The sequence below is a fragment of the Ctenopharyngodon idella genome, chromosome 15 (genome assembly GCF_019924925.1).
Source record: "Ctenopharyngodon idella isolate HZGC_01 chromosome 15, HZGC01, whole genome shotgun sequence".
NCBI lineage: Eukaryota > Metazoa > Chordata > Actinopteri > Cypriniformes > Xenocyprididae > Ctenopharyngodon > Ctenopharyngodon idella.
Window position 1 is genome coordinate 11935529 of NC_067234.1, and position 22240 is coordinate 11957768.

The window sequence follows — 22240 nt, forward strand, 5'->3', positions numbered from 1 at the left end:
CAAGGACACATTGTAGTAGGTTGAGCTGTCAGCAGTAAAGGGCAGTTTAAAGGCTTTACTGCATCATTCACCTGCCATCCAAACTGCTTACACATCATTTAGGAAAATGGATATACCGTTAAAGATGGAAAACCTATTAACAATGTCATTGTTTTTATCTTTCTTTACTTACTATTTGTTAAAGCACACATTATTAGTGGTTAATTTAAAGAGATATTCTACTAGCACCTGTGAAAAAAATGGGAATATATTACAGCACTCTCTCTGTACTTTAAAATGCCGTTCAAACTTTTTACAGCTCAATTTTGTACATGAGGTATTACATACTGACAGATTTCAGCATGGGATTGTTTAAAAATGTCTCACTACTAAAATGTTCAATATGAATGTATTTGATAAAATAATGTTTTGAGAATATTATGTTTCATAGGGGGTTATAACATTTATAGCATGATATTAAAAAACCATATTTTGATCTGTAAATATTTTGCAATATATTATTTTTAATATTTATTTTATTGTAATATACAGTGGACAGTGAATGTCAAATGCAACTGGATTTAAGATGTCATAGCTACTGTTCAGGCTTGCTAGCTGACTAGTACTGCCTGAGGCTACAACAATAATATCAAGTTACATGTACGTATGTTATTCTTTCTTTTTTTCTTTTCTTTTTTTTTATAGAATTGAGCTCTGAAAATAAAGTCAGGTAAGACTTGTAAGAGAGGTAAGAGTTGTTTTTGTACATTTTGAGACTTTTCTCTTCTGAATGAAAAGAAGGCTTAATCTTTCTGAACACTCCACATCATCTACTTTTCCCAGTTCTAAAATGCTAACACTAACACGGTACAGGCATAATGTACAATCATATATCACACTACTGTTGCACTCAGGGCTTGATGCGGGTGTATTTCAGCAGTGGTGTGTAACGCAGTCACTCCTACTAGCCACTTTGGTGGGTTGAATTTTATATATAATATACATTTTTCAATTATAGTCTTTTAAAAAGGCATCTGAAATAATAAACTACACCGATCAGGCATAACATTATGAGCACTGACAGGTGAAGTGAATAACACTGATTATCTCTTCATCACGACACCTGTTAGTGGGTGGGATATATTAGGCAGCAAGTGAACATTTTGTCCTCAAAGTTGATGTGTTAGAAGCAGGAAAAATGGGCAAGCGTAAGGATTTGAGCGAGTTTGACAAGGGCCGAATTGTGATGGCTAGACGACTGGGTCAGAGCAACTCCAAAACTGCAGCTCTTGTGGGGTGTTCCCGGTCTGCAGTGGTCAGTATCTATCAAAAGTGGTCCAAGGAAGGACACTGGGTGAACCGGCGACAGGGTCATGGGCGGCCAAGGCTCATTGATGCACGTGGGGAGCGAAGGCTGGCCCGTGTGGGCCGATCCAACAGACGAGCTACTGTAGATCAAATTGCTCAAGAAGTTAATTCTGGTTCTGATAGAAAGGTGTCAATACACAGTGCATCGTGGTTTGTTGCATATGGGGCTGCATAGCTGCAGACCAGTCAGGGTGCCCGTGCTGACCCCTGTCCACCGCCGAAAGCAGCAACAGTGGGCATGTGAGCATCAGAACTGGCAGCAAAAGAGAAAGCAACACAATATTAGGAAGATGGTTTGGGCAGTGTTCTGCTGGGAAACCTTGGGTCCTGTCATCCATGTGGATGTTACTTTGACACGTACCACCTACCTAAGCATTGTTGCAGACCATGTACACCCTTTCATGGAAACGGTATTCCCTGGTGGCTGTGGCCTCTTTCAGCAGGATAATGCGCCCTGCCACAAAGGAAAAATTGTTCAGGAATGGTTTGAGGAGCACAACAATGAGTTTGAGGTGTTGACTTGGCCTCCAAATTCCCCAGATCTCAATCCAATCGAGCATCTGTGGGATGTGCTGAACAAACAAGTCCGATCCATGGAAGCTCCACCTCGCAACTTACAGGACTTAAAGGGTCTGCTGCTAACATCTTGGTGCCAGATACCACAGCACACCTTCAGGGGTCTAGTGGAGTCCATGCCTCGATGGGTCAGGGCTGTTTTGGCAGCAAAAGCGGGACCACCACAATACTAGGAAGGTGGTCATAATGTTATGCCTGATCGGTGTAAGTGCAATGTAGTGTTGTCAAAAATATCGATGCATATTGACACTGAAATATGTTAAATGCTTCCAATACTCATATTCCACAGAATAGACACACGATACCAGCTGCGCTTTCTCTCTCTCTCTTATCTCTCTGACAGCGAGTCGACACACAAACCCTCCTCTTCTCACTCACTCGTTTCATTTGCTCTGGATGAATATTGTTGGTGTTACAGGGCTTGAATTTCAGCATGGGATTGCGCATATTGCGCATTTATTTTATTAATTTCCACAGATTTTGTGCTCACACCCAAGGTGCGCGTACATAAAGTCGCTGCTTATTGCACTTAAACAGTCAAATACACACAAAATAATGTCAAAATGCCGGTCTTGGCGAGTATTCATGTAAACACAGTCAGTTATGTTTTAAGCGAACGTAAACAGTTGAGAAAAAAACGCATGTGTAACAGTGTAATGGATCCGTGTGTCAGGTCTTAAAGTGACAGCAGCCTAATATACCTGCTGCCAAATTATGAGATAATATAAAAACTATCTATAAGGCAGTGAAAATGCTGAGTGGCTAGTAACTTTGGAAAACCACTAGCCACAGTGGCTGGTGAGCAAAAAAGTTCATGTCAAGCCCCTACTCTAGCGTTCCATTCTGAACAACATAGCCACTGACTCTTATGTTGTATTAAAAAAAAAAAAACTGTTTATTGTATTGCATTTGTCTTTCCAGCTCCTCTTTATGGACTTTAAGCAGTGAGAGGAGGTGCGTTGCTGATGAAACCAGAGGAAACGTGAACCCAGGATACAACGCTGAAGACGTAACAAGTAATAGCACCAAAATACAGAATCAACAGAACACCCTGATGTGTTAAACAAAATTATATGGGGATAATTCCTGCTTTATTTAATATATTTTCACAGAAATTAAACAAAAAGGCAACATACTTTATAGGATATCAAATATACACTAACAAAAAAGCCTTTGCTACAATAATGGCTTTTTGCACTTTGTGTAAAAATATTGCCAATATTTTGTGCAGTTTTGCTTCTTGTGTAAATATATCCTGTTTTATAGAAATAGGTAAAATGGTTCTAATGATTCAGGGTTATTATAGTTAAAGTGCCCCTCTTATGCTTTTTCAGATATTACCTTTCATGTAGTTTGTAATATAGCTGTTTGTGAATGTAAAAGGTCTGTAAAGTTTAAAGGATCAAAGTGCAGATAAAATGCAGAGTTATTGTCACCCAGTCCCAGAAAAAAGAACCGATTCTGAACTGCCTGAAACGAGTCGTCAGTAATTCCAGTCTTACTTCCTGCTTGAACATAAATAGGTTTGTAACAAATTTGCCTAATGCCAGCCATGAACAATGTCTACTTTGACCCTCAAACACTGTAGTTGTAGCTGAGACTAGAAGAGATTGATTCATGTTGTCAGCATGTCGAGAAGACACTGTTTTCTGTGCTGTGAAACAAATTCACTTTACATGCACGTTCAAAGGATGAGGATTCGTGCTGGAATTAATACGGTAAAACTGATGCCATCATTATTGTTCGTATCACTGTGTGTCAAGTGCTGAGGAAGATCCAGAGCTGAAATTCAGATATGGTAATGCACGTTTGGATTCTGACCAATCACAACAGACTGGGCCATCTAACCAATCATAGTAGAGTAGCCAATCAAAACAGACTGGGCTATCTGACCAATCGGAGCAGAGCAGGTTCTTAGAAAGGCGGGGTTTAGAGAGTAGATTAAATCATTTCAGACACTGTGAGAAAAGAGCTGATGCTGCAAAATATTATGAGAACATTTTTTGACCTGGTTGCATGAAAACCTGTTGTAGGAGACAACAAAACAAAACTAGGAACCTTTAAAATAGCATACTGGGGGCATTTTAACTAAACTTTAACTAAAGCTGTAAAAAACATTTTCATTACTTGAAATTAAATCAATTTTAACTAAAATAAAATAACAATATATTTAGTCAGGATTCCACTTAAAACAAGTGGAAAAAATCTGCCAGCAAAAAAAAAAAAAAAAGTACATTTAATTTTTTTATTTTCTTGAAGAGATCTCCTTTTCTTAAAAGATTTCTTAAAAAGACCACAAAACAAGCCACACTATCTTAATATGTAAATATATCTTGCTTTAGATATTTTACTGGATAAGAGACAAGCATACATAATATGATGTTTGTATATTTGTCCCGCAGTAAGAGCACACTGGACAGTGTAAGTTCTGTCTGTAAGATTTTAGGCAGTGTAAAGTCACACACAACTGCTCTTCACCCTGCAGGTTCAGGACACAGTGACCTCAGGAATAGAGCTGACAGCACGATACACATCATCAGCCCTCCACGGGTAAGAGGAGAGAGAATTACTGCCTCTGCATTATTCAAAACTAGTGGTGGGTTTTCTGACACCTCAGTGTAAAGTCTTCTGCCCCACACCTTGGGAAAACGCTGATCTATTGCTGTGTGAAGGAATATTCAGTCAAACATTTAAACACTGTGTAAATGCTTTATGTAATCCTTTTTTATTTTTGAAAATGCCCTTTACTTTCTGTCATTGTACTATGGTGCAACAATGAGCTTCACCTCCATAACCCATTATGTTTAAATAATTCATAATGCAGAGTTTTCTGATTAATGGTAATTGGATGCTGGGTCATTTTCAACCTGTCAAGCAATCAAGCATTTTATTTGAAATGGTTACTGTTGAACTTTTAAAAAATCATATTTTTTCACCTCAGGCTGAAGCTACTAAGGCCATAACAATCATAGACATTGGGGGACCACAATCTCAGGATGATAAATTTCAATAAATGCAAAATTTTTGATTAGATTTTTAAAAACTTCTCATGTATGGGAACTTAAGATATTCCAGTGTAAACCAAGCATTTAAAAGTATAAAGTTTTATTTAAAGTCCCACTTAGTCAATAATTTTATCCTTTAAAACTCATCTTTAATCACCAAAATGACAAAGTTTTTTTCTGTGAAAAATTTCTTCATGCCTTAAAATAGCTTGAATGTAACTCTACACCCTTGCTTCATTTAATATATGATCTATGAATATGCAAACTGGCCCCGCCTCCACTCGCTTATGCCAGCTCAGAGATCCACTTGGTCAACTTACTGAGGTAAACGGTCATGGTTAATGATATGCTAAAGCCTGCCAGCACGTTGACGTGATTGGTTACAAGGTAGTTTGTGACGTTATAGAAACACCAGCGATTTCAGACCGTGTTTTTGAAACTGTCTTTGTAGTTTTAAAGAGAAAATACTCACACACCACACAGACATATAAACAACATTAAAAACTTGATTTTCACCACAGGGGGTCTTTAACATTTATTTTGGAATAGTCAGTAAAAAAAGGCTCATTCATCAAATATTGTTCCTCAACAGGTTCCCGATATTGTCATTTTCAGCTATCAAAATCATAAAGAGGAAGATGTTTCGAACTTGTACTGCAATGAAGCAAAGAAGACAGTCCGAAGGGTCACTACTGTTTGACCTCAGGGTCAACCCATTGCAAGCAAGGCTGTTTACATACTGCTGTTTTGGACCAGCTTTCTGTTCAGTGAGAAGCCACAAATTCAATCTGACCTTACTGTTACTCTACAGAGGTCATATCTGCTGAAGATTCACTGGCTGGCATGTCAAGAGGACTGGGACATATGACATAATCATATGAGCCCTGCGGTGATGTCAACTGCATGCAAACATTGTCATTAGCATTAGCATTATGTAATTATTTAGCATTATTTTTCAATTGGAATATTTTATAAATTATTTTTGTGGATCAACATTTTACACAATAATGCACATCAGAATTGATAACGGTATTGGCATTTTTTTTTTTTCGAAAAGAAAATAAGTGTTATAGTCCGTATACTGTACTTCACATATTGAATGGTATACTGCGTAAAAACCTTGCGTATTCCCCCCAAAAAAATTCTCAGATGGTTTAGCGTTCAAATTAGGAGAAATGTGCGATTTTCTTTCTCGTGTTTTTCTGGCTGTGTGTCAGTCATGGATGGCAACTCCTGAATAAATTAGGGACACCCTCAGTAAGTCACACAAAGCTGTTGTGATATGAGAGGGCGATAACATAACCCTTTTGTTTTTGTTTGGGTCTCCAGACCAGTGTTATCTTTCCTAGACCTGCTTGTGTTACTAAGGTTTTCATTTGCCATTCACAAGTGGTGGATTGATGTCAGGGTCAAGCAGACTGTTTCTCTGGGGTGATTTACACAGGCCACTGTTTGTCTTTCAAAGACTTCTGCATCATTGCTTCTGAAGTCTGTTTCTCTTCTCTCTCCCGCTCTCTTCTTGTTTTGGCATTTCCCACAGAGGATGTCTTGATTGCCTCGCTCTGTTCTGAGAAAATGTTGTTGCAAGGCAGTATTTGAGACATGTTAGATAACAAATGTGGTATTCTTCTACAAATTTTCTGTAATCGTTTTGTGAAAGTGTAATTTGTTCCCTATTCCATTTTAATATGCATCCATTTGTAGAAAACATTTAAAAAAAAATCTTTTTAAAGGATTAAAAAAAAAAAAAAAAAAAAAAAAGACATTCATGATATCACATTTGCATCTAATGATTCCATATACTAATGTACAGTGAATGTTACAGTGTGTCACATTTTTGCTATATCTGGCACATACAGCATTAGAAGCAGGCACTGGCTGCAATCATGTAAATGAAAGCATCTAATCATGAGCATAAATATTTATTCATGCATATTAGAGCCCAGCCACCGCATAAAGGTTTTCGCCTCCAAACAATGATTCAGTCTTTATGTAATTGACCTCAGCTGAATGAACCCTTTTGGAATCAGTCACGGTACTTTGAAACAATTGCAGCCTACTTTGTGCCGCGCGATTCACTGCAACGCTGATGAATAACTTAGCATGTCTTCTCTGTGATTGAAATGCAATCTACTCTAGTGCGTCCTTACAACAGGGCATTTAAGTGCTTCCAAAGTCAGTTAGGTGCCACTGTATTAAGTGACTGGCCATCAAAGGGAATTGGAGACAGGAGCTCTTGACGTGGTGCTGTTAGCATAATTAAGGCCAACCTAATTAGCAGATTTGTGCCTCTTAAAAACTGATGAGATGAGTAGGAAATGCAGAACAGCTTTACAATTGAGATCTATAGTGTTCTCTTTCATGTGGGAGTGGGAGAAGTTCAGAGAATGACCACCATGTGAATTCAGGATAACAGCAGAACACTTGAAGCCTTGTTTCGCTTCCCAAAGTGAACAGCCCTGTCTCACTAAATACACTTCAAGTAACCCAGAGTTTCATCACAGTGAATGCGTACCGACAAATCCAAACCAACAGTAACTTTGCTGGGGGACAAATGTTCTTCCTTGAAGCTTGAGGTATGAAACTCAACACGTTTGCGCCAATTACTCATGCAGGCTCAAAAATGTATACTCAGCGTGTGACAAAAATAAAAATAGGCTTTGCCAACAAAATAATACAAAGTTCCTAGCTAGAGTTCCTGGAGGGCCAATGTCCTGCAGAGTTGGGCTCCAACCTGTTCCAACACACTGGTCTGGAAGTTTCTACTAGTAATCTTGAAGACCTTGATTAGCTGGTTCAGTTGTGTTTAGTGAAAGGGGACATATCATGAAAATCTGACTTTTTCCGTGTTTAAGTGCTATAATCGGGTCCCCGGTGCAACTACCAACCCAGAAGACGTGAAAAAGGACAACCCAGTAACTTTGTTTTGGTAAGCCTTTCTCTGCAAGCATGTGAAAAAACAAGCCACTCAGATTTCGCTCCCCTATTGACGTAAGAAGGGGATCTTACTGTAATATAACCACCCCTTAATCTGTATGTTTCCACCTACAGTGCCACCATTTTGTTTTTGGAAGCAACAACGGTGTACCAGTTCTAATGCCATGGCAAATGTTTGAGTGTTGTTAGTAGAGTTTTGCTGCCATGTTGTCATTTTACGCTGGACTGCTTCACAAATTCAATGCTGGATTTGCACAAAAGATTAACATGATGGCACATGCTAGTTGATGAGTTGAATCAACTCCACAGAAACTACATAAATTTATCCACTAACCATTCAGAAACATCCAGTGTCATTCTAAAAGTTGTAACTTCTTCCTGAGTCTCTCCATCAGTGTCGACTCCGATTTGAACAATGTAAGGCTGAACACTGTTACTGACAATCCTCATTTTGGCTGCGTGAGATTCTCCAGCTTTGTTGTTGTTGAGCAACCGAAGCACAAGCTGTTAAAGCTCCGCCCTCTTCTGGAAAGGGGGCCGGGAGCAGCAGCTCATTTGCATTTAAAGGGACACACTAAAAAATGTTTTTTGCTCACACCAAAAATAGGGGCAAATTTGACAAGTTATAATAAATGATCTGTGGGGTATTTTGAGCTGAAACTTCAGACACATTCTGTGGACAACAGAGACTTATATTACAGTCCATCTTGTGAAAAGGGTTATGACTGATCCCCTTTAAGATTTGAGCTAAAGGTGTGTTCATGTTGGATTTACGTAATTACAAAATTCTGACTTGAAAAAGTGTTTGTCAATGTAGAACTTGTAATTATGGAATTTTCTGAGAGCTTCGACTTGACCACTGCAACGTCATGCAGGAACAAAATGTCAGCGCTTCAGCAGTAAAATATAGTTAAGAACTTATATTTGATTGACTATTGGTAATGTCTTAATGCAAGAATAATCTGAATTAAAAAATGAAAGACATACAATACAGTTTAATGTAGTTAGCACAAAGCTTAATAACTTCTGACCTGTTAAATAAATGTATAAGTTTATTAATAAGTAATTTGCATAAAGACTTACTTGTTGTATTGTGGTTTTGTCTGTTTATTACTCAAATCATACAGTAATGACATTAACTGTTAGCGTTCCACTGTACCGCCCGCGGTACACATACCTTTCAAGAGATACCAAAACCATGAAAATACTCTAAATGGTTCAAGAACAGCATGCAATTTACTTTTGATATGCCTTTTTTTAGCTGTCTTAGGCATATTTTACAGAAAATGCTAAGGGGTTAATAGTGTTGCCATTAAAGTGTATAATTCTGAGTCTGAGGATGTTAACATCCTGGGTTGTCATCAAGCAATTACGGTAAATACAACATGGTGTGAACACAGCATAAACTATGCAGGATAGTGACCCTCCAGGAGCAGGATTGGACGCTCCTGGTATAAGGAATTAAGACATGGTTTAAAAAGTGAAGACTGTGATTTTTGCACCCCTAGTGGCACAAAATAAAATTACAAAAATAATGCCTGTTTTCAAGCAATATACAGTATTCTATACAACAATAATATCAAAAGGGTAAAAACAAATACAGAAATACAGTCAATTCCTGTCATGTGAAGGCAGGGAAGAGTTGAGGATCTAACTGAAAAAGTAGTCTTTAATTATTCAAAACAAAACACTATGGAACTCGGGAACATTGGAAAAACACTACAATGAAACAGCTAAGCATACTAGCACAGGTGTAATTTGCGGGTGGGACACATAATAATTTTGGTCACTATAATCGTGATATGAAATTTTCACACTGTCCCATCTCTACTGTGCGGCATCGGGTCCGTAATGAACGAATAATTGAAAGTATGGGATACCCAGAATAATCAAATATCTCAATGTATACATAACAAAAAGTTTAGAAACACAATATAAATGTAATATAATTTGAATTTGGAGTCAGATTAAGCACAGAGCTAAAGTAAAATTGAAACTAAATTCTAAAAATTAAGTGAACTTCACAGGAACACTTAAAAGACAAACACTCATTATACCTTCACCCATGCCATTGGATTCCGTTGTTGGGCCGACGGGTGGTCCTTACAACAGGGACGAGAAATTTAAATAAACATCAAAATAAGAGTCTTAGGGCAGAAAAAACACAGGCAAACCAGACACTACTGCTTCAAAAAAAAATTGAAGTCGGTAAGATTTTTTATGTTTTTGAAAGAAGTCCTTATGCTCATCAAGACTGCATTTATTGGATCAAAAAAAAAAAAAAAAAAACAGTAAAACAGTAATATTGTGAAATTTTTCTATTTTAACAGATTTTAAAATTTATACCTGTGATGTCAAAGCTGAATTTTCGGCATCATTACTCCAGTCTTCAATGTCACATGATCTTTCAAAAATCATTATAATATGATGATTTGCTGATCAAGAAACATTTCTCATTATTATGAATGTTAACTGTTGTGCTGATTAATATTTTTTTGTGGAAACGTGATACACTTTTTTTAGGATTCAGAATGAATTTCATTATTTCTTTACTTTTTCTTTCAAAAATCTTACTGACCCCAAACTTTTGAATGGTAGTGTCTTTAACAAAATACAGCTTCACTGAATTATTTATTTTAAATAAGCAGAACTATCAAGTTTTGAGTTTGTAGTACTCATGCATGTTAATTGCTCCTAACTTGAAGTACTGAGTTAGAGTTAGATGTAATTCATACATTTTAATAGCAATTAACATAAAATATTTAGTTAATTAACTTTTATTTTGAGTTCTTGCAAATCAAATGAGTTACTTAGTTCACTGTAAACCCTAATAAGAAAATTCAGAAAATGCTAACTTGCTAATTTTTTTAACATGTTAACAGTAGCATGGTATAGCACTTACTGAATGAGTACAGCAACTTAAAACATGTAACTTACCTTTTCTCAAACCAAGCAGCATGTGCCGCTTGTCACCATGATGGTAACTCTCCAAAAACTCACATTAACAGAAACTCTTCTAAATTAGCATAACAAAACATGAATCACTACTAAATCTCCCTTACCATTAATCTTGCACAAAAAAAAAAACAAACAAAAAAAACATGATATAACACTTAATTTTAGCATTTACTCTCCATTTCGAGTGCCTTGGGCAAAGCATGCTGGGAAATAGAAATCCCAGCCCAGTTTCAGTTAAACTTAAGTTAGTCTATATTAAAAGAAATGAGTTCATACAACTCAAAACGATGAAATAGTTCAGTTTACTTGAAATATGTCAGTGCTGTGAACTCAAAAGAAAAAGAAAGTTCTAAATACTCATAACAATTAATTTAACAGAACTTATTTGTTCAATTTAAGTTTGTCCTACTCAAAACAATTAAGTATTTTGAGAGTTAGGGTTTGCAGTGTTCCTAGACAGCAAGAAATATTTATGGTTGATGCATTTTCTTGATTAACCTGCTATTGGCAAAAAGAGTTTTTATTGTAGCAAAACAAATAAGCAGAGCGCACTGAAGCACAAAAACAAAGACACAATTATGACATTGCATTTTATTCTTTTGTGTATGTGTACAAGTGAGTTTCTTTTTTCCCCTGCAGAGCTCAAGACGATGTTGCTGCAAATGGCCTTTAATTGAAAATCGCTATTTTATGTTGCTCAAATATCTCTCATCACAAAGCTCTGTTGACGGACTCACATCTCATTTCTTGGGTGCCACTGGGATGTTACTAGATTCTACATTCACAACAGTACAATAACTAGCAATTATGCAGCAGTCAGCCAGAACATAGTACAACCCAATACTGGAGTGAGCAGAAGGTATTCACTAAAGTGAAATATCAGAGTCTCACCTTTGGCAAAATGCTTTGAAACACATTTAAAAAGTCTATTGTGTCCCCAAAACAAATGCAGGAGAAGAGAGTTAACATGGAACATCGACTTGGAAACAATTGCTTTGGGCCATAAGCAGCCATGTAAAAAACAATTTAATTACTCAGCAAGGATTTCACGCAATTTCATATTTATAATATGGGTTTGGACAGTTATAAAAAGGTAGGCTAAAGGTAGTATAATAGCAAAACTGACAAGCATACGCACAAGCTAATCTAAAATAAAAATGAGAGAAACAACTTTTCTGGCTCCCTTTTTGGTCATAGTAATACCATGGTATTACCAGTAGTATACTATTATATAACTATCTAACACTACTTTTAACTCTCTACCGACAATCACACACCCTCCCACTACCTCCGATATATGTGAGGTCATCCAAAAAGTGACACTGTTGATAGATCAGCACTTAATTTAATTCAAAACCCATTCTGATAACAGATCATTTAGCTAAAAAGCTTTGCCAGACCCCTGCTTGTCCGAGGGCAGTTTAACAGGGTCATTTCCATATGTGGTGCTGCACCCCATCTGTCAGAGCTGGGCTCAGATGGCAAACACAGAGGCAGACGGCAGGCCAAACGCAGGCTGTCACTTCAGCAAATAAGTCTCTCAACTCCTTTAGACGTCCCCTGAAATTCCCTGTCCTGATAAATGGGACTATGTTAGTTTTTGGCAGGCAGAGAGGTTGAAGTTGCAGTTACATAAAATTTAGCTGCGACAGCTTCTGCGATCTAATAGAATTTCGAGCAGATTGCACTTCTGATACATTTTTATGTCAGTATAATGGTGTATAATGTCACTATTTATTGCCCCTGTCAGCAATTAAATTGTGTGACTAAAAGAAAAACTATTCTATCACGCTCCCCACAGGACATATTTATTTACAATAATTCAAACATACTTTGATGAACCACTTATTAAGTTCTTTGGCTTCAAATGTACAAATGGCTTCAGTATTTTACAAAAAATTAGCAACCATCAACATATCAAGCACTTAATTGTATTGAATTGCTCTTGTACTGTACTTCAAATCTTTAAAGTATATTTAAAAAAGAGTAGTACTTGTCACTTCATGTCACTTCACTTCACTTAAAGGGATAGTTCACCCAAAAATGAAAATTCGGTTACACTTTATTTTACAGTGCCATAGTTACATTGTTATTACTCAAATAAGTACTGAGTACTATTAATTAACTACATGTACTTACTATAGAGTTACAGTTAGGGTTAGGGTTTGGTTTAGGGTTAGTTACTTGTAGTTATGCATAATTTACTGTTATTACTACAATAAGTACATGTAGTAATGTGTAACTACGGCACTAAAATAAAGTGTTACCAAAAATGGTCTTCATTTACTCACCTAAATTTCTTTCTTCCACTGAACACAAAAGAAGATATTTTGAAGAATGTTGATAACCAAACAGTTAAAGGGCCCCATTGACTTCCATAGTATTTTTTTTCTCCATACTATGGAAGTCAATGGGGCAGATCAACTGTTTGGTTACCCATATTTCTCAAAACATCTTTTGTGTTCAGCAGAAGAAAGAAATTCGGAACGACTTGAGGGTGAGTAAATGATGACAGAATTTTAATTTTTGGGCACTTTCCCTTTAAGTGCATTTTTTTTTTTTTTTTTTTTTGTAATAATGTCAAATTAAAAGTTTTACTTTATACTATAAATTTTACTTTTAATAATCTTTTGTCATACTCTAAAGATGTACACTTATTTTGATGTGTTGACTAACACACTAAGCACACAATTATAATTTTAATGCTAGTGTTATCTTGATAATGCAAAGTTATTATAATTTAAATATACTAAATTGCAACTTCGCCATTAGAAATGTGCAATTTCAATATATAAAATACATGGCATACAAGTTTAAATAGAAATTACATTAAACTATATTCATCATAAATGTTTGTCAGTACATTCAAGTAATTATGAAACTTCATATAAATTATGTACTTAAGTCCTACTTAAGTGGGACAAAAAAGCACCCTTAAGCTAATTTAAATGAATTTAATATAATTTAAACTATAATGCATTTTCAATTAATTGTAAATAACATGCAGTTACGTGTACAAAACATTCAGTTTGCACTTAAGTATATTCTTTTGTAGGTACATTATTTCCGAAATAAGCACTTTTAAAACTATGCTAAAGTCTACTTATTTTTCACTAGAGCAACTTCTTGTAAAATGTACAAACCATATTGATGATTGAAACCTCTGATGATTGATTTTAATATCTGATGACTGATATAATATCATCTTCACCTCCATCATAAAAAGAGCAAGTGACAATGTTTATTGAAATCCAAAATGAAATTAAAGAAAAGTTAAATGAATGTTATTAGCCTGGGACATTCTTTTAACCACTTAGTTAGCTAACCGTATTTGTCATACACACAAAGAGGTCAACATTCACTGCTTCAATCATGCAGCAGGAGTTCCGCAAGGAATGAAGAACTGAAGATCTGTGTTACAAATCCACCAATGGATGATCTTCCCTTTTATATTACATACATTTCAAGACTAGTAGCATACATTTCCAACCTTGTTGCTATCAAATCTTAACATGAGTTAAGAGTGGAGCACTGGCTCATAGATTGGTGGTCTGCAGATCCAGGTCTCACCTTAGTCCCTTCCCTCAAACTTTTTCCCCGCCAGTCCCATCCAGCTGTATTGATGATCCGGTTCCGTCCAGAGTCCTTCCTCTTCCATTATTCCCGTCCCCTCTTCTGGCTCTGTCCGTATCCCTGGATTCGCCTGCTCCGCTGGTGCCACTCAGCTCCTCAGCACTGGCCTCACTACTGACTCTCTCCAGCTCTCCGCCTCTGCCTATGGCCCTATTAGCCCGTCAGCTCCGTCTTGGATCTGTGCTTCCTCGGCTCCACCATGGTCCACCATCCTTTGAGCTCTATTATTGATCCTCCAGCTCTGCTTTGGTCAACTGTCCTCCTGGTTCCACTGCTGCACCTAAGCCCTCCACCCCTTTCGGCTCCACCAGGCTTCTCCCTCCCTCCAGCTCTGCCTTTGTCCTCGTTCCCACGTCTCCACCTTGGCTCTGTGACATCCTGACGTTGCCGTGGGCTGTCCTGCTCTTGGCTCCGCCTGGGTCTCCACCTCTTCTGGCTCTGCCTCCTTCAGTCGGTCCCCAGGTTCCGCCCGGACTGTCCACAAAGGCTACACCCGGCTCCTCCCCCCGTTGGCTTGTGGGGTTTTAATCTATTGTCCCCTCAGGGCCCTGTCCATCACCAGCTTCTCAACGTCCACCTCCAAGACCCCCACCCTTCCTCCACTGTTGGACTGTTTACAGCACAAGGATGCACATTCTGGGAGGGGGTGCTATATCAGGTTTATATTCTGTTTTGTGGACTTTTATTTTGACATTCCGTTCTGTTTAGTTTCGGTTTCCTTGGTTACTGAATATGCGATTGCGATACATGGAACGACAAATGGATTTGCAATGGTCACTTTGTCGCATCCAGTGTAGCTTCTAGATGTGCGCAATGTGACACGTCAATGGTCACGTTTGGTGTAGACACTGTCTTGGTTGGATTACATGTTGACAGCTAGCTTCATGTCTCTCATCACTCCATGGTCTCTGTCTCACATGATAAAATAATGTAAACTGATGTTCATTTATTTATTTATTTAGTAAGTAGCCAGTCAACACAAACTAAGCCTTTTAGGAGTCAAACAAAATCTCTGATACTCTCTGATACAGGACACCATGCTTACTCTCATAGGCATTCATTGGAGAGGAAGGGACATTTGCGTTCTTATGTGGCACACTTTGTAGTTCACAAATTCAATTTTCTATTCACAAATTTGAAAAAAGGGCTGCATTTAAGTGGACTTTAAGTGGATCTTTTAAGATTGCAAATGTCCAGCATATGTCATTGGAGAATTCTGTTGTTTCACCAGAAGATCCAATTTCAAACCAATTCAAGCCTGATTCAGATTTAAGAATTTTAACAAACAAGAGAATCGTACAGAATGGATTTCACGCACAGACTTTGCAAGCACGGATTTCATAGGATGTTTCAGAGTGGTATGTTTTATTTTTATAATTTTCTTATACATTTTAGATACAATGTTATACACCATTTAATCACGATATTTGTCAGAAAACGATGACAATACAAACAGTAATCGATCACAAAACCATGATTAATTTTCCTAAGGGGCGGTGAACAGCCTTACAGAAGCTACAGTAAACACTATATCAACACTAATGTTGGCTAGCAGGCGAACAGAGGCAAAGCTTTGCCTTTTGTTTACATTGTATCAACAACATAAAACTTATAAATGGAACTGTTAATAGAAAACGCAACTACAAATAATAAGACATACACTCTAAAAAGTAATTCAGGGGACTTGTTACCACAATTTAAAGAAATGGTTGCAAGTTAAAAAATTATAATTTATTGTTTTAATTAAACCTTTTAAGTTGAAAAAAATATTTTGTAGAGTTCTGTTGACATAATAATCTTGATCATTACATCAACTTAAAGGGTTAGTTCACCCAAAAATGAAAATAATGTCATTTATTACTCACCCTCATGTCGTTCTACACCCGTAAGACCTTTGTTCATCTTCGGAACACAAATTAAGATATTGTTGATGAAATCCGATGGCTCAGTGAGGCCTCTATTGAGAGCAAAGCCATTCAAACTCTCAAGGTCCATAAAGGTATTAAAAACATATTTGAAACAGTTCATGCGAGTTGAGTGGTTCTATCCTTAATATCATAAAGCGACAAAAATACAAAATAAATGACGACTTTTCAACAATATCTGTATGGGCCGATTTCAAAACACTGCTTCGTGAAGCTTCTGAGATTTATGAATCTTTTGTTTCGAATTAGTGATTTGGATCTCCTATCAAACGGCTAAACTGCTGAAATCACGTGACTTTGGCGCTCCGATTCACTGATTCGATTCGTAAAGTTCAGAAGCAGTGTTTTGGGTCTTTTTTCACTGCAGTTTTAAGGAGAAAATACTCAGTAATGGTGTTGACTTATGAATTTGCGCATGGTTTGTCTTAAAGCATATTAAAAACACCACACAGACATATGAGCAACATTAAAAACTTGATTTTCCCCACAGGGGTCTTTAAATAAAATATCTCCCTTTGTAGTGGACATTGAACTTTGTAACCTTGCAGATATTTTTATGCTCAAACAGCAACATTACACACTGATTAAAGTTGAAAAAGTGAAAAAGCATAATAGGACCACTTTAATAGCTCACTTTAGGGAAAGACTGTTAGTGAATAATGACTTGCTTTGAGAAATATAGCACATGAGTTGAATGGACACTTTTATGATCATTTTTGAAGCTTAAAAGCCTCATCCTCCTTTCATTGCATTTGCAACTAGTACATTTCATCAAAATGTATCCTTTTATGTTCCACAGAAAACAGAAAGGTTTACAGGGAAAAAAAATAATCAGTAATCATGACAGAATTTTCATTTTGAGAAAGTAATTCTTTAAAGCTAATGCCAGTCCATGCTTGTACATAAGCTTAGATAAAAATATCTCCAACAGTGACAGAAATTTTTTTATATTTAATAATATAAATATAATGATTAAAATTAAAAAATGCAGAATTAAATGATGTATTCTCTAAGCTGTATTTATTCAGTGAGAAACACATTTCTGCGTTTTGTACACTGTAAAATCCAACAGTTGTTCTAACTAATTAACTTTACTTAATGTCTTATCTTAATTGTAAAAATCTAGTAATCTGTACTATTCACATACTATGCCTTGTTTACTCAGAAAATCCAGGTTAAGATTAATTGATTGGTTTGAGTACCATTTTGTCAAGAAAAAAAGGGTGTGGCAATTCTTAATAGATTCCCTTTCACTGCAGTTGCATTCATTAATTTCCCAAAGTCATCTTGAATGTTGAATTGTCAATACAACTGAAAAATTTGAGAGAACATCACATAAGCTGACTTTGTGATTTTCAAAAATGTTTTTGTTTGGAATCACTATTATGGTGATCAGTGTTCCATTTGGTTGGGCACTTGAAAATTCATTATATTATTGTAATTCTCTTTCTATTGTTGCAGCAAATCAACAAGAAATTACAGTTATTTTGTTTCAAAGGAAGGGAAGTAATAATTAGGTTGCTTTTAAAAGGTGGCCTATCTTCTAACTAAATCATTAACTAGTCTATTTTTCATGTTGAATAATGATCTTTTAAATTTTTATTGTTAACACTTATGTCATAAACAGCTTGTGAAAGTTTTAATTGGGTTGATATAATCCCTCTATATTCGTGGAATATCTTGCAATTGACCATGCTTGAGTCACACACAGACTTGAGCATTCAACATGCAAAACACAGCAATGGTTACACCAATGGTAGCTATGCAAACTTAAGAGTAAAGTTCTTTTTTAGTTACTAGAACTCTAGTGTACATAAACTATACTAACTAAGCATTTGTCAATACAACATACTATTCCTATTTTACGTTATTTCGTTTTTTTAAAGGTAATCAGTTTCCATGCTTTTTTAAGCAAGTCTAACTAATTAGATTTTACAGTACACCTTGTGATTCAAGTGCTCATGGGAAAAGTATGATATATTGTGGAGCAGAGCTGAGACTCTTGTGTTAAGTGATCATCACAGCGTGGCTGCATTGCTTTGGGTCCAGATTTGCTGCAATTTAAAGAAGATAAAACTACTTTCAATTATGGGCCCCATATTAATGATCCAATTTGCATGAATTACATAGGGTTGCCAGGCATGTTTGGCTTATCTCAGTCTGCACTCTCTCCTACAGCATTAATGATGGGTAACCATAGGCTCTCCCCACAGACGAAAGATATTGGCTATCAATGGCTGAATCTGGGTGAGTGACTCAGATATACTCTCTTCCTCATCAGGGATATAGATAGAGACTTTGATCACTGGGTTGGTGCCTGAGGCTGAGATTATTTTGATGGGTTAACCCAATAATTACTGCTAAAACATTTTACCGCATTCAGATAATGTTGTTTGAAAGTTTGAACACTTATATGGAAACACAAACAGTATGCAACAAAGGAGTTGTGGCAACATCTGAGCCACTGAGGACACAGTGGATTTGTTTTATTTTTCAAGGTAATGCGCCCCAAAATATGCCTAAATTTGTTTATGTCTGGGCAAATTATTTCACTCCAGACTGCTTTGTGAATAAGGGGCATACAAGGCAGGCTTTTGCTAAAAAGTTGTTACTCAAGGATGGATATGTACCTACTGTTCGTGATCCTCCAGAAGTAGTAAGTGTCACACTGTTTATTTTTTATGATTTTTGAGCAAATCACCATTTCAGTTGATGTGAATGTTAGCCAGTTCCACAACAAATGCGGCTAAAGCTATATCGTCTTAGATACCAGAGGTCTGTCGTCTATTTTAAACCTTGTTTATATACTGTATAACCACATGTTTGTAAACAGCGTAAAAGGTGATTGTCTTGAAAACTGTGTACGTTTTCTGTAAAGACAAGACATTAAAAATACTATGTTTATTTGCAAAGGCCAGCACATTCATCCACTAACCATTCAGAAACGTCCAGTTTCATTCTGAAAGTTGTAACTTGTTCCTGAGTCTCTCCATCAGTGTCCGACTCTGGTTTGAACAATGTAAGGCTGAATGCCGTTACTGACAATCCTCATTTTGGCTGCTTGAGATTCTCCAGCTTTGTTGTTGTTGAGCAACCGAAACGTGAGCTGTTAAAGCTCCGCCCTCTTCCGGTAGCAGAAGCATATTTGCATTTAAAGGAACGCACACAAAAACGACGCGTTTTTGCTCATACCCAAATAGGGGTAAATTTGACAAGCTATAATAAATGATCTGTGGGGTATTTTGAGCTGAAACTTCACAGACACATTCTGGGGACACCAGAGAATTATATATCATTTTGTGAAAAGGGGCAAAATTGGTGCCCTTTAAAAGGAAACTAATCATCATCATAAATAAAATGAAGCCTTTTATTTATTTAATTCCAATTATTGTCAATGGTTATTCTCATGATTGAAATACAGACATTTTAACTGTACTACCAAATGCTGCCATGATGCTTGAATAATTTGTAGTTTAAAATGTATCATTATTTTTTTCCACATTGCTGTAATGAGATTTTGTTGCATTCTTGCAATGAGAATCAGTTGCAGAATTGTGCTTAATTGTCATGAAAATAATGTCACAATGCAAAAAAACAAACCAAAAATAGCGATAGTTATAAAACATGCTTAATATTTAATATGCAAATATTTAATTTCTTGTTTATTTTTTTTATTTTGGGATTATGCATTTACAAATTATACATATACATACAAATGTGCTTATGCTTTCCTCTCATCAATATTACATTGGGAAGGGTCTCTCCTTCTCAGATCTGATGTTTCTGGAACACAAAGCAATTGACAGCTTAAAGAATCCCTGGTGCTCTAAGATACACTTATAACCCAAGATGCCTTCCTTTTCACCATAAGGAATCAAAACATGATTGTGTTGTCAAATATGAAGTAATGTCTGGCAGAACCTCAGAATAGCTAGTATTTGGAAGGCTGCTGCGGTTGAGGAGGGATTTCTCCTCATCTTCCTCTGCGTACATCCCCAGCTGGATCTTCTGCAGCAGAGACGTTCATGTGATTTGAATGTGTTGCAGACACTGATGCAAAAGGGAATGGCTATAGGTTTCTCCTGATGCAGTGTTTATTCTCAGAGTAAACATCTGCAGAAATGCCCATGGTGGAGTCTGAAGGCTTTTGAACAGGAATACAGGAATGGAGGAGAGAATTTTGAATTGCACACATGAGTGGAATGGTTATATAATCTAAATGGAGTAAACAGTACATAATTATATCTGGATTGTGGCAAAATATTAGTTTCGTGCTTTTCAGAGTTAAAGTTCCCCTGTAGTCAATAATTTGATCCCTTAAAACTCATCTTTGATCACCAAAATTTTCCTGTGAAAAAAAATTCTTCATGCATTAAAATAGCTTTAATGTTGCCTCATTTAATATACTTGGATCAATGAATATGTAAATTAGCCCCGCCTCCACACGCTAATGCCAGCTCAGAGATCCACTCGGTCAACTTACTGAGGTAAACGCTGCACAATGGTATCTCTCTTTACAACATCGGACACATAACAGTAATTAATATGATTAGCCTTTTGCTTGACTATAGGTGCGTCCCAATTGTCCTACTTATACACTATTCTATGACGTTTTTATAAACAAATAGTGTGAGTAGTGCGTTCACACAGAAAATTCCAAAAAGAAAAAATGCATTTTAAATACCCAGATGATGCACTAAATTAATGGAAAAAATGAAGTGTGGAATGTTGGACACTTCATGCACTCAACTGTCGCAGCTTTAATTAGGCTACGTTACGGAGGGGGAGGGGGGATCATACTTCGATGTTTAATGACAAGATAAAAGTATAAAATTCATACAATACATAGTACATAGTACATAGTGTATAGTGCGTCATTTGGGATGCAACTTATGTTATCAAACAGCTAATAATGTGTTGCTAATGTTACGCAAACCATGTTCCCGTTCGCGGGTCGGACAGCTGCCTTCTAACAATCAGTATCCTTACAAACGCTTTGAACAACTCAGAACATCAGTGGAGAAAGGCATATAGTTCATCATAACATCGTAATATACTTCATACACCTGCCATATTACTAAATCTATATGATTTTTCATATCAACAGAAAAATATGCTGGGATAACCTGGCTTCTCTCAAGACTTCCCTGCTAGTTCGCTGTTAATGATCCGCTAAAGTCCGCCCACACGTTGACGTGATTGGTTACAAGGTCGTTTGAGACGTCACAGACACCAGCAATTTCAAACCACATTTTTTCACTGCAGTTTTAAGGAGAAAATACTCAGCAATGGTGTTGACTGATGAATTTGCACATGGTTTGTCTTAAAGCATATTAAAAACACCACACAGACATATAAACAACATTAAAAACTTGATTTTCACCACAGGAGGGTCTTTAAACAATATATCTAAAATATATATCAGACAAATTAGGCTTAATTACCTGACATCTATAACACTGAACTTGTATAATGACACACGAAGAAATATTTGGATTAATTAGGCAATTAAACAGAGATATGATGCAGAAGAGTAACAGAAGTGTATTATCAGTTTCCGTTAATGTGCTGCGAGCGGTTGATGGAAAACCCGGAGTGGATCTACAGCGACAAAACGCTTTAAAGGAATTTCAAAACAGCCTACTGTAGCGAGAGATAATAACCAAATGGAAATTCTACTATAATTTGTAACCAGGCAACTACAATGTACAACAAATAATTACTTATTTATCTGTTTCACAGATAAGCAGAATAAACCATTTCCAAATCCTAGTAAATCGAGTGTCACACGAATATAATCCTGGTGACTGTTTATCCTGGACTGTCAGGCTGCTGTGAAGCTGCGCTCGTGATGAGAGG

The 22240-nt window shown here is 36.6% G+C and overlaps 1 protein-coding gene across 2 annotated transcripts in view; it reads left to right on the top strand.

Moving 5' to 3' along the window:
* The window catches only part of igsf5b (immunoglobulin superfamily, member 5b), a 32075-nt gene extending 23114 nt beyond the window's left edge, over positions 1-8961 (top strand). For both annotated transcript variants that reach the window (XM_051864078.1, XM_051864077.1), the window contains exons 6-9: positions 685-709; positions 2845-2939; positions 4409-4473; positions 5521-8961. In XM_051864078.1, the coding sequence (XP_051720038.1) occupies positions 685-709; positions 2845-2939; positions 4409-4473; positions 5521-5628 (293 nt within the window). In that variant the 3' untranslated portion in view covers positions 5629-8961. The remainder of the gene's footprint in view (positions 1-684; positions 710-2844; positions 2940-4408; positions 4474-5520) is intronic.
* Positions 8962-22240: the final 13279 nt, after the last annotated feature.